This window comes from Ovis aries, chromosome 24 (genome assembly GCF_016772045.2).
Source record: "Ovis aries strain OAR_USU_Benz2616 breed Rambouillet chromosome 24, ARS-UI_Ramb_v3.0, whole genome shotgun sequence".
In the NCBI taxonomy this organism is placed as follows: domain Eukaryota; kingdom Metazoa; phylum Chordata; class Mammalia; order Artiodactyla; family Bovidae; genus Ovis; species Ovis aries.
The window spans coordinates 2,715,188-2,735,021 of NC_056077.1; the positions used below are offsets into that span (position 1 = coordinate 2,715,188).

At 56.3% G+C, this 19,834-nt stretch overlaps 1 protein-coding gene across 1 annotated transcript; it reads right to left on the reverse strand.

The window, feature by feature from the left end:
* Window positions 1–7,667: 7,667 nt before the first annotated feature.
* On the reverse strand, window positions 7,668–9,781 carry LOC121817799 (zymogen granule protein 16 homolog B-like). The gene is made up of 4 exons (XM_042239783.1): window positions 9,736–9,781; window positions 9,565–9,646; window positions 9,237–9,342; window positions 7,668–8,171 (listed from the first exon to the last, which is right to left on the reverse strand). The coding sequence occupies exons 2-4, from the start codon at window positions 9,617–9,619 to the stop codon at window positions 7,829–7,831; spliced, it is 504 nt and encodes a 167-aa protein (XP_042095717.1). The 5' UTR covers window positions 9,620–9,646; window positions 9,736–9,781; the 3' UTR covers window positions 7,668–7,828.
* Between the last annotated feature and the right edge of the window lie 10,053 nt (window positions 9,782–19,834).

A 19,834-nucleotide genomic window follows, 5' to 3' on the forward strand; every position in this document is an offset into this window, starting at 1 on the left:
TGTCTCTACCACCTGCCATAGGCCCTCAGAACTGAGCTGTCTGCTGCAGCTCTGAGGGTTAGAGGGGAAAGCCCAGGGCACACAAGGCTCTGCCCAGGCCTGAATGAGGCCCTGAAGCGGGTTCTGCATGAGGAAAGAGCCCTGAGCCCCGTGAAGCTGCTGGGGGGCAGCTATGCTGAAGCAGCCGAGGGGTTGAACCCTGTTTGCTCAAAATGGGAAGGGCTCTCAGGACACCTAACCACAGCTGAGATCAGGGTCTGGTGCAGGGTCCAGATGGGAAACCCAGAGGTGGCAGTAAAATGCCCCGAGAGTCACGTGTTGTTTGTGGTGACCACGAGGCCAAGGCAGTAAAGAGTGCGTCCCCTCCCCCAGACGGCTTTGTAGATTCCCCCAGGAAGAGCCCTCCCCAGCTCCTTCGTGTCCCACTGGCCCCTTGACCATTCCTCCTGCTGGGGGGCCACACGGCCCAGGAGGGTATAAAGGGCCCAGAGGAGGGTGCCCAGGCACGAGACTCCTGGCACCAGGACGGGACCACAGGACTCCACAGGCCCGGTAAGGCCCCGCCCCCACCATGCTTGGGCCCACGAGGTCAGGGGAGGCCCCTCTCTGAGATGGGATGGCCTGTCCTCTTCTCCCCAGGAGCCCTTGACTCTCCAGCCAGAAGCCATGCTGCTGTGGCTGACCCTCGCCCTCCTGTGGTGCCCCACCTGCTGGGTACTCCATAAGTCTAGCTGGGGGTCCCCCCCGGCTATCCCCTTGGAGGCACCCCTCACCCCCCTCCCTCTGTCCAGGGCTGGGGTCTGGGCCAGCCCTTGAGACAGACAGACTCTGCTCTCAGGCCTGTCCCCTCGTCTGGAGGGACTGTGTCCTCCTCTAGGCAGAAATAGCCAACATGTCACTGTGTGTTTATTTTTTCCTCTTCCCCACCTGGTTCTTTCATATAACAGAGACATTTGGGCCTGGAGGAGGTACCTATTTCAGTACCTCTAGAGACTGCCAGACAATATCACTGGGATTTGAGAGTTTACGGGTCATTTTGGCTGTGTTAGAAGGTGAGTTGGGCAGGGCTTGGAGCCCCTCACTGCATCCCAGCCCCTGCCCCAGTCTCAGGAACTTGGGGAGGGGGCTGGGCCCTCCTCCCAGCACCCTCACTGGGGTGCTGATGTCTCCTGAGTCAGCTGGGGCCTTGGGGTCCTGGAGCCCCCAGCCAGCGCCTTCTGTCTGTCCCTCTTCCTCTGCTGTTTCCTCCCCTGCACCCCAGCCCTCTCCCCTCCTCTCTCCTCCTGCAAGTCCGGCCTCTGCTTCCTGGGATGGCCGAAAGGGAGGGGTGCTTCTCCCCACTGTCTCCTTTCAACCCCAACTCAGCTCAACTAGAAATGGTCTCTCAGTCTGAGAATGTCTATGGGAAAGCAGAAGTTCTGCGCAGGTTGGGGTCAAAGAGAAAAGGAAGGAGGGTCAGAGTGGACTGCTGATTGAACACTAGAAACGTAGAGGCAGCAAGCCCAGGTCTTCCCCTAATGGTTAAGGTAAATGGGGGCTTTGCGCCAGGCCTGGGGTAGATATTTGCTCTGCATTTACGGGGTTCCGGGGACCTGGGAAGAGTCAATGGGCCAGAGCAGCAGGCACCGTGGGGGCCAGAGTGTGGGCGAGGCCAGGTGAGGAGGTAGGCTCCAGGACAGGCACTGAGCTGGGGGAAGATCACAGATCGGGGTCACCTGCTTCAGGTCCCCCTACCTGGTCTAGTGCAGTGACTGCCGCTGCAAATGCTGGGCCCAGGGTCAGCTCCCTACTCTGAGCCGTGAGTCCACCTGCACCTCCTGAGGGTCACAGTGACTGGGCATCTTGAGGAGCTCTCCTGATGGAAAATCTCAGTGATTGCTCCACAAAATCACTCCCATTTTGCAGGTGAGCAAACTGAGACTGAAGAGGCTGGCTAACAAGCCCCAAATCACAGAGCCTGAAATCGGCAGGGCAGGGAGACCTAAGACCAGGAAACCTGTCTTGGGTCTCAATGTCATGTGTCACGGGCTTATGCGGCAGTGACAGGCTGCCCCCTTGCTGGCGATGGGAAACTGAGGACCTGGGATTTAGGGCGTCACCCAGATCCTGGACCTTCAAAGCTCCCCCTTCTTCTCAGTATCCAGGTGAGATACAGCTCCTCCTGGAGTGAGAAATACAGAGACCCAGGTGGGATAACTCAGGAGTTGCTCCTACAGCAGGGTGAACACATTATAAGAATCCACTGCTCCTACACGAAATACCTTCAGTCTTTGCTCATAGTCACTGACCTAGGACGTTCATCCATTTTGAAAGAAAATTAGACACTTTTGCTGCCTCCCGTGATGACACAGAGAAGGTACTCACCGGCGTCTATGGACAGTGTACGGTTCAGAGCATTACCCGCATCAGCTTTGACTGGAATTATCCTTCAAACTGAAGCAAACAGCACTTCAACCAGAGAAATGACTACTCCTGGGTCCCCAGGTCTGGGCCGTGGGTTATCCAGCCAAGGTCATCTGACTGATGGTGGGCACGACGCACCAGAGGCCTGAATCGGAATCCACCAATAAATCCAGCTTCTGCAGCAACAGTGGGTCCAGGGTGCTCCTTGGTCGGGGATGCGAACAAAGCCTTCTGAACTTGTGGGGACGGGGCCTCCAGGGTGGAGCTGCAAGAGAAGGCAGGAGGGGGTCCAACACCCCAGGGCTAGGTGATTCTGACAGGATGCAGGGCCTGCCTGTGCAGACCTCGGGCTGATCCCATAATCTCTGAGGATTTGGGGCTCTCAGAGGCCCCATCCCCGACTCACTGGTGCTAGGCCATCCAGGTAGCCTGAGCTGTCCAGGCTCAGTTTCAGGATTCTCTGAGTGTGCAAAGCTCCAGAGAAGCCGTTCAATCATTCACTCACTCATTCAGAACACGTATGGCAAGCCCTGGCTGGCTACGGGCTCCCTGGACTCTGGAGGAATGGAGGATGGGCCATGCGTCTAACCAGGGGCTTTCCATGAGGAATGGATGCAGAAGCAGATGGAGCAACTGATTGTTCCATCTGCATTGATAAGGACAGGTCTAGACCCTGTACTCAGAGTTTATTTTCTTGGGCTCCAGAACCACTTCAGATGGTGACTGCAGCCATAAAATTAAAAGACACTTGCTCCTTGGAAGAAAAGCTATGACCAACCTAGACAGCATATTAAAAGCAGAGACATTACTTTGCCAACAGAGGTCCATCTAGTCATGGCTATGGTTTTTCCAGTAGTCATGTATAGATGTGAGAGTTGGACCATAAAGAACGCTGAGCGCTGAAGAATTGATGCTTTTGAACTGTGGTGTTGGAGAAGACTCTTGAGAGTCCCTTGGACTGCAAGGAGATCAAACCAGTCCATCCTAAAGGAGATCAGTCCTGGATATTCATTGTAAGGACTGATGCTGAAACTGAAGCTCCAATACTTTGGCCACCTGATGGGAAGAGCTGACTCATTGGAAAAGACTCTGAAGCTGGGAAAGATTGAAGGCGGGAGGAGAAGGGGATGACAGAGGATGAGATGGATGGATGGCATCACCAACTCGATGGACATGAGTTTGAACAAGTTCTGGGAGTTGGTGATGGACACGGACAGGCTCAGACACGACTGAGCCACTGAACTGAACTCAGGCACAAGGCCAGTAGAGGGTGTGCTTCAGGGAAGACTTCCTGGAGGAGGCAACATCTCAATTAAGTATAAAGGCTATGTGAGAGCTGGCCAGGTGGAGTTAAGGGAGGGAGGCCTTCCAGGCCAAGAGATCAACATGGGAATGGCCAGAGCCAGGCATCCCCAGGACCCCACTTCTTAAAAGGTGGGCATCTGTTACAGCCTGAAGGGAAAGGAAAGCAGCCCCCAGGCCTGGCACATTCTCTCAACGCCTCCATCAGACTGCAGCAGCCTGCCCCTCAGCCACAGTGCAGAGGCTGTCCTGTCCCCCCTCAGCTCCCTGCCCGGCAGCCCTAGAGGGACAGGACTGCTGCTTCCCCGCTTGCAGCAGGAGACAGCGCAGGCCCAGAGGACACAGAGGCTTGGCCTGTCACACAGCGCAAGTGGAGGAGTCGGGATTCACGGGGAGGAGGTCTGGCTGCAAAGTCTGGGCTCAGATCCCAGACCCAGTGGAGCTTGCCTTACTGATCAACATCTCTCTGCATTTCCCTTGCTGACGTGTTCCTCTTCTCTACTTTTACATTAATTATAAATGCTGGTTGCGTGTGGGAGAGGGAGTGCCAGGTCCTGGGCCCCACAGGGACCCCCGGAGAGAATCCTTGGCTTTGCCCAGGAAAGAAATCACGAGCACGTCAGAGTAACAGGAGAGGTTTATTTGGGGAGATGCACACGTCCCAGGCAGAAGGCGGTCCATCTTTGAAGCTGAGCGTGACACCAGGGCTCGGGGTTAGAGGTTTTTACAAACTCAGTCATTTCCCGCAGTAACAAGTGGTGGGACATTTTTGCTACTTCTGGATAGGGTGGGAGTTTCCAGGAATTGGACCACTGCCTGTATTTTGGTTTTAATGGTCACACTCGGAACTGTTGTGGTGAAGGGGGGTGATGTTCAATAATAAAGCGAAGGCAGAGTGAGCTAAAGTTAAGGACCCAGCTATTGTCAGAGCCCCCTTGGCTTCAGCTGGTCCAGCCTGTCTTCACTGCCTGCTGGCCGCCTCCCTGCTGTCTCAGTTGAGGGCTATTTGGTGGTTATTAGCCTGGAGTCTGTGGGAAGAACTCAGGGATCCGTGACCCAGGATGAGGAGAAAAGCTCCCATGTTTTCACTGTCCTCTCCGGGCAGTTTCCGGTTTCCTCTGGTTTGTCAAGGCTTGGGCCCCCCTTTCACAGAGCCTGTGCCCTCGTCCCGTCAGTTACAGTCGCCCCATGCCCTTGGCCGTGGGGTCTTTCCTCTGATTCCCATCTTCTCCAATCCTGGGCCCCATCTCTCTGGGGTTTCCAGCTAAGCTTGGATTGTGTGATCTTTTCCACATCTATTCCTATGTTGGATGAGGTTGGCAAATATCCTTATTGTGGATAAATGCACAAATTATGAAATTCACCATTTAGCTCTTTTTAAGGAGAGCAACTCCGTGATTAAGCACATTTGCTGGTTTTGCAATATTGCTGCTATTCAGCTCCAGAGCCTTTCCGTCGCCCCTCAGAAATCCCACACCCAGTACCCATTAAGCAGGAAGTGCCACTATTTTATCTCATTTATACAACTGACCTTAAAAATGCTTCTGTGAATATAAGTTTTCCGTTTCACGCTCTCACGTCTGTCCAGATTTTGCTCGGAGATCTTGTCTACCTCATCTAACGTGGTCACGTGACCCTCCACAGGGTGTCGATAGTCAGCTATAGTCTCTCCCCAGTTTTCCTGTTTTGTTTCTATTCGGCTTTATTGAAGTACCATTCACATGTAATAACACGCACGTATGTTAAGTCTGATGAGTTTTAGCAAATGTGCACACTGGCATCCATGCATCTCCCACCACGCTCAGATTAAAGAGACTTTTTGCCGCCCCTAAAGGCACCTCGCACGCCCTTGGCATTTGGTCCCGTCCCAAACTCAGCTTCCCTAATTACAGGTCTGCTTTTGTCACGGTGAGTCACTTTTGTGTTTTCTAAAATTCCACATCCATGAAATCATACGGTCTGCTCAAAGGAAAACCTGCGCCCCTGCCCACAGGGGTAAGACCCCGGCGTTCACCCTGGGTGGAGAAGGGTGTCACTGAAATCTCACAACCCCTGCGAGGAGGGGCTATTGCTTCCCACATGTAACAGGGGGGCAATTGAGACACGTGGGTGACCTGAGCTCCCCAAAGGGGGGCCAGGGAGAAGGGAAGTGGAGCCTGTAGGGTCTGAATCCCCCCTTCCCTGGTGCAATCTGGGCCAGGTCGTCTCTTGTCTGTGGAAGATGGGTTTTCTCCGAGGTCTTCCTTTTCTCATTGGATGTGTGAAATGTCCCTGCCGCCTTGAAGGGGTGGTCCTTTGGTGAACAAGCTAATGCCTTTCAGGTGCACCTAAGCTGGCAGAGTACAGGCTTAGGAGCTGCGGCATGCGGGATTCGTGGCTCCGCGGCCTGCGGGTTCTCCCAGACCAGGGACTAGACCCACGTCTCCTGCATCGGGGTGGATTCTCTACCACGGAGCCCCCGGGAAGTCTGTGAAGGCTCCTTTTAAAGTCGAGGACTGAGAGCGCTGGGACGGGGGGTGGGTGGGGAGAGAGAGAGCAGGTAGGCTTACATCACGAGAAATTCTGTTCCCACGTGCTGCTTGTAGAAATGGGTTTCTCCTAAAGAGCTTTGTGTGTCTGCTATCAAGTTGCCTGTCATCTGATTTATTCCTTGAATGAGGGGATGAAGGGTGGGTGGATGGATGAATGGATGGAAAGATGGCATTAATCCTGCACCCAAGTGGGGCCAGGCGGAATGCCAGGTGGTTTAACAATTATCTGATTTGATCCTCACAACAGCTTTCCAGTGAATGTTAATCTCCCATCATCACGGATGTGGAAACTCAGGCTGAGAAAGTTGAACGTCATTTGTAACAGACTCTGCTGTTTTTAGTAAGAACCACTAAGTGGCGCTCAACCAGCATGTAAAATGAAAATAAAGGCAGACAAGAATCAGGCAGTGTCTCCCCAGAGATGAGGATCCCTCTGGAAACCTTCGCGGGGTCTGGGGATCTGAGCCCAGACTTTTCAGCCAGACCTCCTCCCCCTGAATCCTGACTCCTCCACTCGTGCCATGTGACAGGCCGAGCCTCTGTATCCTCTGGGCCTGAGCTGTCTCCTTCTGCAAGCGGGGAAGCAGCAGTCCTGTCCCTCTAGGGCTGCTGGGCAGGGAGCTGAGGGGGGACAGGGCGGCCTCTGCACCGTGGCTGAGGGGAAGGCTGCTGCAGTCTGATGGAGGCGTTGAGAGAATGTGCCAGGCCTGGGGCACTTTCCTTTCCCTTCGGGCTGTAACAGATGCCTGCCTTTCAAGAGGTGGGGTCCTGGGGATGCCTGGCTCTGGCCATTCCCATGTTGATCTCTTGGCCTGGAAGGCCTCCTTCCCTTAACCCCACCTGGCCAGTTCTCACACAGCCTTTACACTTAGCTCAGATGTTGCCTCCTCCAGGAAGTCTTCCCTGAAGCACACCCACCGCTGGGCTTGTACCTGAGCACAGGGCACTAGACCTGTCACTATCAATGCAGATGAAAGCACCAGTTGTCTCCATCTGCTTCTGCATCCATTCCCCATAGGGAGCCCTTGGCTGGACTCTTGGCCTCCAGAGTCCACAGAGCTTTTTGCTGGCCAGGGTTTGCCATATGAGTTCTGAATGAGTGAATGAATGACTGAGGGCTTCCCAAGCTCACACGTACTCAGAGAATCCTGGAATTGACCCTGGGCTGCATAGGCCACCTGCATGGGCTTGTAGAAGAGAGCAAGGGATGGGGCCTCTGGGACCCCCACGATCCTCCCAGATTACGGGATCGGCCCGAGGCCTGCATGGCAGGCCCCGCATCCTGTCAGAATCACCCAGCCCTGGGGTGTCGGACCCCCTCCTGCCTCCTCCTGCAGCTCTGCTCAGTGAGCTCTGCCCCAGAGGCCTCGTCCCCACAAGCTCAGAAGGCTTTGTTTGCATCCCAGGCCAAGGAGCACCCTGGACCCACTGTCGCTGCAGAAGCTGGATTTATTGGTGGATTCTGATTCAGGGCTGCAGTCAGGTCCCTGGTGACTTGTGCCCACCACCAGCCAGACGGCCTTGGCAGGGTAACCCACGGCCCAGCCCTGCGGACCCAGGACTGCTCATTTATCAGACTCATTTCCAAGCTCTTATTGGGGTAGTGTAGTACTTTCTTGATCATAGGTCAACTGTACTATTGGATAATCCCACTCAAAGCCGATGCTGGAGATGCCCAGAAGCTTATGCTGTCCGAAGACTCCAGTGAGCACTTTCTCACTCCCGTCAGGGAAGGCAGAAAAGCTCCTGCCACTCTTCTCTCCAAATGTGGCCTTACGCCCATAGCTAGTGTAGATGACGAGGTGCCGGAGGAAAAGCCTGTAGGAGCCATCAACTTCTGTAATGTATTCACCGGGCTGCAGGACAAATTCCTGAGGGGTCCCACCTGGGGCTCCATATTTCTCACTCCAGGAGGAGCCAAACTTCACCTGGATACTGGGAGAAAGGGCGAGCTTTGAAGGTCCAGGGTCTGGGTGACCCGCAAATCCCCAGTCCTCTAAACACCACCCCCCTATGCCCAGCAAGGACAGCCTATCACTGCAGAATACGTCCCTGACATGACTTTGGTGCCTGAGACAGGCTTCCTGGTCTCAACCCCTGCTCTGCCACTTTCAGGCTCTGTGATTTGGGCCTTGTTGACCAGTCTCTCCAGGCCTCAGTTTGCTCATCTGCAAAGGGGGACTGACTCGGGGGAGCAGTGACTGAGATCTTCCATCAGGAGAGCTTCCCAAGGTGCACAGTCACCAGGACCCTCAGGATGTGCAGCTGGTCTCACGGCTCAGAGCAGGGAGCTGACCCCAGGCCCAGTATTTGGAGCCCCAGTCACTGCACTAGGCCAGGTGGGGGCCTCAGGAGCAGGTGACCCGTCTCTGTGACCTTCCCCCACCTCAGTGTCCATCCCAGTGTCCACACTCTGGCCCCCATGGTGCCTGCTACTCTGGCCCATTCCTTCTCCCCAGCTCCCTGGGGCCCCGTAAATGCAGAGCAAATATCTACCCCAGGCCTGGAGCAAAGCCCCCATTTACCTTAACCATTAGGGGAAGACCTGGGCTTGCTGCCTCTACGCTTCCAGTGTTCAATCAGTGGTCCACTCTGACCCTCCTTCCTTTTTTCTTTGACCCTAACCTGGGCAGAACTTCTGCTTTCCCATAGGCATTCTCAGACTGAGAGACCATTTCTGGTTGAGCTGAGTCGGGGTTGAAAGGAGACAGTGGGGAGAAGCACCCCTCCCTTTCAGTCATCCCAGGAAGCAGAGGCTGGACTTGCAGGAGGAGAGCGGAGGGGAGAGGGCTGGGGTGCAGGGGAGGAAACAGCAGAGGAAGAGGAACAGACAGAAGGTGCTGGCTGGGGGCTCCAGGACCCCAAGGCCCCAGCTGACTCAGGAGACATCAGCACCCCAGTGAGGGTGCTGGGAGGAGGGCCCAGCCCCCTCCCCAGGTTCCTAAGACTGGGGCAGGGGCTGGGATGCAGTGAGGGGCTCCCGGGCCCTGCTCAACTCACCTCTTGATTAGGCCAGCAATACCTATAAACACTCTGATCCCGGTGATCTCATTTTCATTGTCTTTAGTTGTGCTGAAATATGAGCCTCCTCCATGCCCATACAAAGCTGTTCATGAGAGAACCAGGTGGGGAAGAGAAAAGAAAATAAACACACAGTGACATGTTGTTATTTCTGTCCAGCAGAAGACTCAGCCCCTCCAGACAAGGGGACAGGTCTGAGAGCAGTGTTTGTGACAAGAGCTGGCCCAGACCCCGGACCCTGGATGGTGGGAGGTGAGGGTGGTCTCCGGGGGGATGCTCTGGACAGGGGAGCCCCAGCCAGACTTACCCCCTGCCCAGCAGGTGGGGCTCCACAGGAGGGCGAGGGTCAGCCACAGCAGCATGGCTTCTGGCTGGAGAGTCCAGGGCTCCTGGAGAGAAGAGGACAGGCCATCCCATCTCAGAGAGGGGCCTCCCCTGACCTCGTGGGCCCAAGCACGGTGGGGAGGGGGTGTCTTACCTGCCTGCGGAGTCTTGAGGTCCCGTCCTGGTGCCGGGAGTCTCGTGCCTGGGCACCCTCCTCTGGGCCCTTTATACCCCCCTCCTGGGCCCTGTGGGCCCCCCTCCTGGAGGAAGGAGCAAAGGGGCCACCAGGGGGGCAGGAAGGAGCTGAGGGTGGGGGTTCTTCCTGGGGCAAACCCCAGAGCCATCCAGTGGGGAGGCTCCCGGATGTGCTGTGTTTATTATCTTGGCCCCACAGCCACACAAATACAAGGAGACAATGACAGGTATTTTACTCTCACCTCTGGGTCTCTCTTCTGGGTACCTGCACTTGACCTTGACTTCAGAGGTGGAGGAGGTGTCCTGAGAGCCCTTCCCAGTTGACCAAACAGGGTCAGCCTCACAGGGGTGCTTCAGGGTGGCTGCCTGCAGCAGCTTCATGGGGCTCAGGGCTTCTACCTCGAGCAGAACATGGTTCAGGGTCCAGAATCCCCTGTGGTGACAAGGAGAAGGGGTGCAGAGCATGGCCTGGTGTGTGCACAGCCTCACAGGAGAAGAGCTGGCCACCAGCAACCGGGGACCCTGGCTTCATCAGGATTGCAGTGCTGGGGGCCTATGTCCAGTGGAGGCTCTGTCTAGCTGCCACCTCCCTACTCATACCACGTGGCTAACCCAGGGGTCAGCACACTATGGCCTGAAGGGCAAGTCCCACCCTCCATGGGTTTATTCCCCCACTACTTGTGTGCTTAGAATACTGTTTACATTTTGATATGGTTAGAATAAATTTCCAGAAAATTTGCAACAGTTGGAAAACCCTGAAGTTTCAATGTCGTTGTCCATAAACACGTGTTATTGTTCATCATCTGGATACAGTCTGGGGCTGAGTCCAGGCTGGAAGTGGCACTGGGGAGCATGTTCCATATACTTCATGACCTGGAAACATAAAATGTGTGGCCCTTCACCCACCACGTCAGGATTCCTGGTGGACCCCTCTTCCCTGCTTGGGAAGAGACCAGTCTGTCCATGGTCCTGGCTGCAGGGCCTGGGGGGCTTCATACAACAACCAGCCTTTGTGCAGAGAAGGGAGCAGAGGGCAACTTTGTCCAGAAGTTGGCCCCTCCTCTGGGCCTGCACTGGCCCACCTGGACAGGCTCCTTAGGGTTCAGGCCCCCCCCTGACTCCTGTGGCAAAGGTGAGGCCCTCACCTGTCCTCCAGAGCTCTGCACACGCCCCCAGAGGCCTCCAGCCCTGTGATGCCTCTGGGCTGGGGAAGGGTAGGGCCAGCCAGCTGCAGGGGGCAGAGAAGCCCTCCCGGGGTCCCGGATCCTCCTGGGGAGGCAGAGACGCAGGAGGTCTAGGAGCCTGGCAGGTACAGCTGCTGGAGGAAGGGGCCCAGAGGAGGCACAAAGTGGCTTGTGTTCCTGCCCCAGCCCAGCGCCAGGCACTTTTTCTGAAAAAGCTGCCAGTTTGGGAGCCTTCCTTCTCTCTGCAGACTGCCAGGGTTTGAGCTCAGAAGGAAGGTCTGTCTGGCCGGGACTCCAGGAAGAGAACGTGGGGTGGGAACTGGAGGAAGAGTTGGCTGCCGGCCTGGACAAGGAGGGGATGACAGGACTTGCCTAAGGTCACAGAGGGTGCATTTTCACAGAGCACACGATTATTCGAGAAGCACACACACGTGCATGCGTGCTCAGTGGCTTCAGTCATGTCCGACTCTTTGCAATCCTAAGGACCGTAGCCCATCAGGAATTCTCCAGGCAAGCATGCTGGGGTGGGTTGCCATCCCCTCCTCCAGGGGATATCCCCGACCTAAGGATTGAACCCACGTCTCCTGCATTGGCAGGCAGATTCTTTACCACTAGTGCCACCTGGGAAGCCCACATATACACACACATAAGCTCAGTCAGTCAATCCTAAAGGAAATCAGCCCTGAATATTCATCGGGAGGACTGATGCTGAAGCTGAAACTCCAATCCTCTGGCCACCTGATGCAAAGAACTGACTCATTGGAAAAGACCCTAAGGCTGGGACAACAGAGGATGAGATGGTTGGATGGCATCACCGACTCAGTGAACATGAGTTTGAGTAAGCTCCGGGAGATGGTGAAGGACAGGGAAGCCTGGCGTGCTGCCGTCCATGGGGTCGCAAAAAGTTGGACACGACTGAGCAACTGAACTGAACTGAAGCTCAAAAGGCACCGCAGGCTTGTAGACACCTTCAAACACACGCACCTGCCAGATCTCCCGACAATAGGAGCCTGCACAAGCTTCTCCACGCGTGTACACCATGCACACATAAGCAGCAAGCCCTCGTCCCAGCGGAGTTCTCCTGCCCTGCAGATAGTCGCCTTCTTTCTGCGCCCTCCCAGGGCTGATGTAGCCAGCTCTCTGCTGTCTCTTTTACAAGGATTCTGATTCCATTGAGAGGGCCCCACACTAAGGCCCTCATCTCACATAAGGACTTCCCAAGGCCCCATCGCCCAGCTTCCATCCTGTTGGGGCAGGGCTGTAACATACAGATTCGGAGGGAGCCCAACTTTCAGTTCATATCTCATCCTGTGCGGACTCTAACTTATTTTCCTGCCTCTGTGTTTCCTGCTAATTGATATCTGTATCCAGAGGCTTGAGCAAATACAAATCAATTTTTCTGGACAAGATACTTCAGAGTCGCAGGAATGTCTTCTATCAGGAGGTGTGTGACGCTTGCTCATCTCTTGGTGATGGAGGCAGTTGCTGGACATCATTGCAAAGATCAATTTATTTATTCAATTGCACCATGGTGATATTCTATGATTCCTTCTCCACAAATTAGCTGCAAATTGTCTGTAAAGAGTAAATTTCCTCTTCTATTTAATTATCCTGAGGTACAGCTCATGTGTGACTGGAGCCCGGGTCTCCCAGACACAGGGGTGACGAGCTGCCTGCAGGATGGCGTGGCTCCACGTCCACTCCAGGGAGGCCGGACCAGCTCCGCCGACCTTGGCTCCTAGGAGGGGGTGGCCTCAGATGAGCCTCCTCTCAGCCATCTCCCTGGAAGGGCAGCACAGGAGTCCGAGAGGACTAGGGTGAGGGGTGGGCCGGGTACCATCAGTGAGGGGCCCGCCATGCGTCCCCAGGCACCGCCAACCCCTGAGCAGGGTCTGCAGGAGGAGGGCTTGGGGGCTGGGCGGCCTCCTGCCGCTTCTGCTGCCAGATCTGCTGACTCCGAGGGGCCCCTCCACCCCTGTCCCACTCCTCCTCTGCTCTCCTGTGGGGTCTGGGTCTCCTGCTTCTCTCATCCTCCAGGGAACTTCCTGGATGTCCAGGATAGGGCTGCCGGCCAAGGCCCGGCCTGGGGGGCAGCAAGCCTGCTGGGGAGGGGGCCGGAGAAAGAATCAAGGAGGAGACCCGGAAGCCCCTCAGTGCAGGTGGGTCCCCTCTGCCCGGAAGGAGAACTGGGATTTGCCCTGTCCTTGCACTCCTGGCCTTCAAGACCAGGAGGGTGACCCCTCCTACCCCGGCTGTCTGGTTTCCTCGGGGCCCTCAGGGACGTGCAGCCTCTGGGAAGGCCCAGCCCTGGATGTTCCAGCCAAGGGTCCAGGCCAGGGGCAAGCGTGTAGAAGACGCAGGAGGAGAAACAGAGGAGGAGACACGTCTGATGTGTGAGGCTGGGCCCCATCTCCACCAGCCTGGCCCTCCAGGGTGCGGCCCCTCCAGGGAGGCCAGGAAGACTATGGGAGACCAAGGGGCCCCCAAGGACCGTGGCCGCCGCACGTCAGCTGGGGACGGCCTCAAGGGGCAGGAGGGTGGGGCCCCCTCACCCCCCAGTTGGGTGCCCTGGGGGTTACAGTTTCCTCGGGTGGGCGGAGGATGGCCCAGGCTCCTCACCTCGCCCCCAGCACCTGCGTCTGTCCCACCTCTGTCCTGACTGATTGATTTACGTGGTTGGGAGCAGCTGTGCTTTATTGACCAGGAGGTTGTCATCAGTGAGCTTCGTGAAGGGGGGTCTCCACCCGGGGCCCTGGATGCAGAGCCAAGCACAGGCCAGGATACGGGGCCAGGGGCCTGTGTGCGCAGGAAGCTGAGCCGATGCTCCAGCTCTCATTGCCACCTATCTTCACTAGCCCCGACCCCAGCCCAGGACACCTGCTCACGGCTCCCAAGCAGGGCCCCCTGCCCGCCCTGCCCCTGAGGCCAGGGTCCCTGGTCCCATACTGTGGACCTCCCTGGGCTAAGGTGACCAGGTCGGGACTGTGAGCGGGGAATCACACTGCACAGGGCCACACCAGCCTGGTGTCTACACCCAAGACCTACACAGACAGGGTGGGCGAACCCTGGCAGGTCTCCCTCAAGCAGCATCATTGCCCACTGCGCCCCTGCTGCAGCTGCTGGCCTTTCTCTTACTTCACAAGTGAACCCTGAGTGATGGCGTCCAGATTCACCTTCCGGGTGAGATTTGCAATTCAGGAGCCTTGGTGGTGACACAGAAGACGGTGAATCTCAAATGGATTTGGGAGTTCCCTGGTGGTCCAGTGGTTAGGACTCAGCACTTTTACAGCCAAGATCAGGCTCAAGCTTTGGTTGAGGGACTAAGAGCTCACAAGCTGTGCAACACAGCCAAAAACAGAAACTCCAACAAGCAAAAAAAAAGGGGGGGGGTGCTTTGAAGGAGACAGCCAGGCGTTTGAGGCCCAGGGCTCACAGTGACTCTGGTGCGTCATGAGTCCTGATGTGGCGGAATCCAGAGTCGCAAAACACACCTCGGAGGACACTCGGGACAGTGAAATACAGTTTATTATGCCAGCAGGTCCAAGGGGAATCAGTTCCCAACAAGCACCCTGACGTTTCTGAGAGGCCCAGTTTTATATCCCCCACTGCGTGATGGTTAGATGTTGGGAACCTCTTGTTGTATATGATTGAGTTTTACAGCAAGTCGGTGCTAGGAGAACAAACAATTAAGGTTAAAGAGCGGGGAATAATGATTATGCATCAAGGGGGGTGTCTCCATGGTTAATCTAACAGGGGCAGCCTGACCTCAGCAGCAATCTCTGTTTGCCGTGTGTGGCGAAAGAAGTCTCCAGACCTGGTTTTCACCAGCAACGGTTTCCTCATTCTTGGGCAGGGCTCAGGCCTAGTCCACATCCTGTCTTTGAGACCAATGACAGGCTTCAAGATGGAGTCTCTCTTGCTTTCCTCGCACTGGCCCCAACACTGGGACAGCTGGTCATCACTGAAGGCAAACACCCCGTGTGGAGTGCACGTCTGTGTGTGTGTCTGTGTCTGTGTGTGTCTGTGTGTGTGTCTGTGTGTGTATCTGTGTGTGTGTGTCTGTGTGTATAGTGCACGTCTGTGTGTGTGTCTCTGTGTGTCTGTGTATGTGTGTGTCTCTGTCTGTATGTGTGTCTGTGTGTTTCTGTGTGTGTGTATGTGTGTGTGTCTGTGCCTCTGTGTGTGTGTGTCTATGTGTCTATGTCTGTCTGTGTGTCTGTATGTCTGTGTCTCTGTGTGTGTGTCTCTGTGTGTGTGTCTCTGTGTGTGTCTGTGTCTCTCTGTGTGTCTGTGTGTGTGTGTGTGTCTCTGTGTGTGTGTCTCTGTGTATATCTCTATGTGTGTCTGTCTCTTTGTGTGTGTCTGTGTCTGTTTGTGTGTGTGTGTGTCTCTGTGTCTCTGTGTGTGTGTCTCTATGTCTGTGTGTGTGTAGTCCACATCTGTGTGTGTGTCTGTGTGTATAGTGCACGTCTGTGTGTGTGTCTCTGTGAGTCTGTGTGTGTGTGTCTGTATGTCTGTCTGTGTGTCTCTGTGTGTCTGTGTATGTGTGTGTCTCTGTCTGTCTGTGTGTCTCTGTGTGTCTGTGTATGTGTGTGTCTCTGTCTGTATGTGTGTCTGTGTGTGTTTCTGTGTGTGTGTCTCTGTGTGTCTGTGTGTGTGTGTCTGTATGTGTGTGCCTCTGTGTGTGTGTGTCTATGTGTCTATGTCAGTGTGTCTGTGTGTGTGTCTCTCTGTGTGTGTGTCTGTATGTGTGTGCCTCTATGTGTATCTGTGCCTGTGTGTGTGTCTATATCTGTGTGTGTCTCTGTGTGTGTCTCTGTGTGTCTGTGTGTGTCTGTATGTCTGTGTGTGTCTGTATGTCTGTGTGTGTCTGTATGTGTTTCTCTGTGTGGATCTCTCTGTGTGTGTGTCTCTGTGTGTGTATCTGTGTCTGTGTGTGTGTCTGTGTCTGTCTGTCTGTGTGTGTCTGTGTGTGTCTGTCTGTCTGTGTGTGTCTGTGTGTGTCTCTGTGTGTGTGTGTGTCTCTGTGTGTGTGTCCCTCAGACCCCACACTCTTGCCAGCAGCAGACAGCAGAGATTGCTCAGCTCCCGGGCTCCTTCTGCCCCCACCCCGCCCGCCTCCTGCTGTGTCAACAGTGAGTGAGGAGGAAGGAGCCCGAACCTCAGACCCTGCAGCCCGACCTTGGCCAGGATCCAGACTCCAGCCCCTTTGTCCTCTTTCCCCGCAGCTTCCAGAGGCTGTTTGCAGAGGATTCGGAAGACTGACACTTGGCCTTATAGAACTCTACCCCAGCCCTGGCCTGGAAAACAGACAAAGAGGGTTCTGTTGGGGCCCGTGGGGGGTGTCCTGGGGGGCGGAGGGAGCCCCGCCTCCAGCAGCTCCTCTTGGCCCCTGGCTGCCCACGCCCTGCTGCATGGCTGAATATCTCTCAAGGCCCCAGGGCTGGCCGGCCCCTGTGCCCTGACGGGCGTCTGGCGGCCCAGGACGAGGCCCACCGCCCAGGGACAGGACAGGGGAGGGGCCGGGCGCTGCACTGGTCAGTGCTGCGGAGGAGAAACAGCTCACAGCGCACACGCGAGGACCCTGCACGGCTCAGCTGGGACGTGGGTAAGGAAGGGGTTAGAGGCCCTGGAATGTTCCGAAGGCTGCAGGGCTGACGTCTGACCACAGACCAGATAAGGAGCAGGAACCAAGCCCAGGATAAGCCACCCCACCCCCTCAGCCTGGACCCCAGGGCTCAGGTGTGGCACGTGCCTGGTCTCTGAACTTTCTAGGACCACTGAGAAGGAGCTCACGGGCACCAGGCTAGCTCTGCCAAAGGCCTTGAGCATCAGCAGGAACTCTGCAGGGAGCCCCGGGCCGTGGGAGTCTGCAGCGTGTGGGCACGAGGGCTGTGGGGACACAGGAAGGGACATCTCTCCCCAGAGGGCACCGGATGGACCCTGGATGGACATCTGAATGTGGGGGCAGAGCGGTGGGGGGTTTAAATCCCACAGCTCACTGGGTCAAGCACGTCAACTCTCCTGAAGATAGGAGAGGAATACCCCTCTGAGAGGTGCCGTGAGGATTAAATGAGATCACACTTGTGAAACCCCCGGGCATTAGGCCTGACCCCACGGGGGTTCAGGATCAGTGCTAGTCTTCCATCCATCCCTCCCTCCCTCCATCCACTACTGCAGGAGTAAATCAAATCACAGAACTGCTCACACACACACGAAACTCTTCCACAGGAGTAGCTTCCACCAGCAGCACTTGGGGACTGGCTCCTTTCTGTTGCAGAATTATAATTCCTTGCCTCTGACTTGCTAAAAGGGACATCAGTTTCAGTCCTGAGAAGACTGGACCCCTTTTCTGGTGCCCATCTTCTCTGGAGCTGGCAGCTGGGAGGGGGTTGCCTGCCAGTGTCTCCTGGTTGGGGAAAGGAGGGTCAGGATGGAAGGCTGATGGAAGGAGGTTGATGGAAGAGAGACAGGACTGATGTTCACAGCAGGCCCTGCCTTAGTCTGGGGAAGGCAGGAGACAGGAGGATGTGGAGGAGAGCCAGAAGCCGGGGAGGAGGCGTGGGGCGGGGGGCAGGGTGCCAACTAGGTGGGGGGCTGTTGTGGGGGTTCATTGAGAAGCGCATGCCTGGGCACAGTCCAGCCACATTCAGGAGCCGGTTCTCAGGGATTCCTTCATGGTTCCCACAGCAAACACCAAGGCATCCTCCAGGCTGAGCCCTGTCCCATGCAGTCACACGTTGGGGAGACGCCGCCCGGGTCCTCAGCATTTCGGGTGATCCGCTTGCGAGGCTTGCACCCGGGACCAGGGAGCTTGGGGGCCCCTGGAGCCACTGCCCTCGGGAACAAGAACCAGGCATGCCCACCTGCGTGCAGGACCTTTATTCAGCGCGGGCACTCAGCGTCGCTCTGGCCTTGCAGACTGGTACCAGCCCGGGGTCACCTAGCCTCTGGTCCCAACGGGTGGTTGGAGCCCACCTGACTGCGAGGAAGCCCCACGCGGGGGGCGGATCTGGGACTGGGCCTCGCTGGGTCCTGCTTCCCCGGGCGGGTCGTCGGCTCCCCAGTCACCGCGGCCGGCCGACTGCGCGGACAGCTTCTCAGGGTCGAATCCCTGCCTGAAGCTGATTCCCGAAAGGCAGAGGAGCGGGTGCAGGCGGTCAGCGGCCTGACCGCTGGGAGGCGGGCGCGCGCGGTACCCGGCGGTGGCTGGCGCCCCTGCTGGTGCCGCAGCGCGCGTGTGGGACGCGGATGCCCGCTGCCGGCCACCAGCCGACGCCTCTAGCGTGTCCACTGCGGGGACTCCAGTCCAGGCTGCTGGGGGCTCCTGACCGCGGGCTTCAGTGTGCCCCAGACCCCAGCCGGACTCTGGGAGGGACGCAGACTCACCGGCCGCCCCTCCCTACCCTAGCACCCGCCTCCCCACTCCAGAACTGATGTTTGTTCTGAAACACCCAAGATGCACAGAGCTGGGGGGTTCGTGGGGAGGAAGTATTCAGGCAGGTTCTGCCCAAGGTGAGCTCCAAGGGGAGACACAGAAACAGCGGCCCAACACAGGCTGGCTGCAGAGAAAGTGGAGACAGGGCCCCACCCTTCCCTCACTTGGGTAGAGTTGCCTGAACTCTTGGTAGATCTCCTGTGTAAATTACAAATCTAAACCCCTGCCCCTTCCATAGACTTGGAATAAGGTACGTGGATCAGGCCTCCATACCGGGTGTCTGATCCCTGGTGACATCACTTCACTGCTTTTTTCCCCACAGTATCTTAAAGAACAGCATGGGAGAGGTTGATGACCTTGCCCAAGGTGCTTTGGGGAGATAGTGGCCAAGGCCAGACAGGATCTTGGGGACAAGACCTGAGCCTGACCACCATTGCCACACTCCATCACCCTGGATCCGCAGAGACCCCGCTGAGCTCCAGGCGCCCTGCTCCTAGGTCTCTTCCCAGCACCCCTTTCCCTGTCCCTGGTTCTTGCAAACGTCCCCCAGCTAAGGGGTACATGCAGATCTCAGCACAATCCAATCCGCCTTCCCAGGGCATCACACTGGAGGACAGCTGTCATCTACTCCATCCCCTGGGGACAAGGGGGAAGCCCGCATGGGGGGGGCTAGACACAGAAGAGCTGCCAGCCGGCTAAGCCCTCAGCAAACAGGACACCAGGAAGCAGTAAAGACAAAGCTGGAGAGTCCCCTCCGCCACTCCTGAGGCTGGAGAAGCTCCGCTGTGAGTCTTGCTGCCTTTTCTGGATCCTTCCTTCTGCCCTCCCTGACCAGAAAGAAGGGAATGTCCTGAAAAGCAGCTGCACATACACCTGTCGACGCGTGCCTCACAAGCGTCCTGTGAACCCCTGTGACGTTATTACTCTTCAGGAAGAGATAGATCTGGGAGTTCCCTGATGGCCTAGTGACTGGGATTTCGCTATGAAGGTCTGGGTTCAATCCCTGGTCGGGGAACCAACATTCAAGCCTCGAGGACTGGTCAAAATACAAAAAGAAAAAACAAAAACCCCCGAAAGGCAAATCTGCAAACAGCCAGAATTAAGAAGTCATGCTGAATGTGAAATTCAAGCTATCTGGGAGGACTGTAATTTACATGACAAGGTCATAGGTGATGTGAAAGTGGCCTGAAGTACCCTTTATACCAAAGGAAAGATGAAATTTCCATAGAAGACGATGAAAACATCAGAGCTTTCCTCCACATCTGAGTTCATGGATTCCTGCAGTTTCCCTACAGACTCCAGGTTAAAACCACAAAGTGACCCTCCTGTGTGGACTGTAGCCTGCCAGGCTCCCCTGTCCATGGGATTCTCCAGGCAAGAATACTGGAGTGGGATACCATGCCCTTCACCAGGGGATCTTCCTGACCCAGGATTCA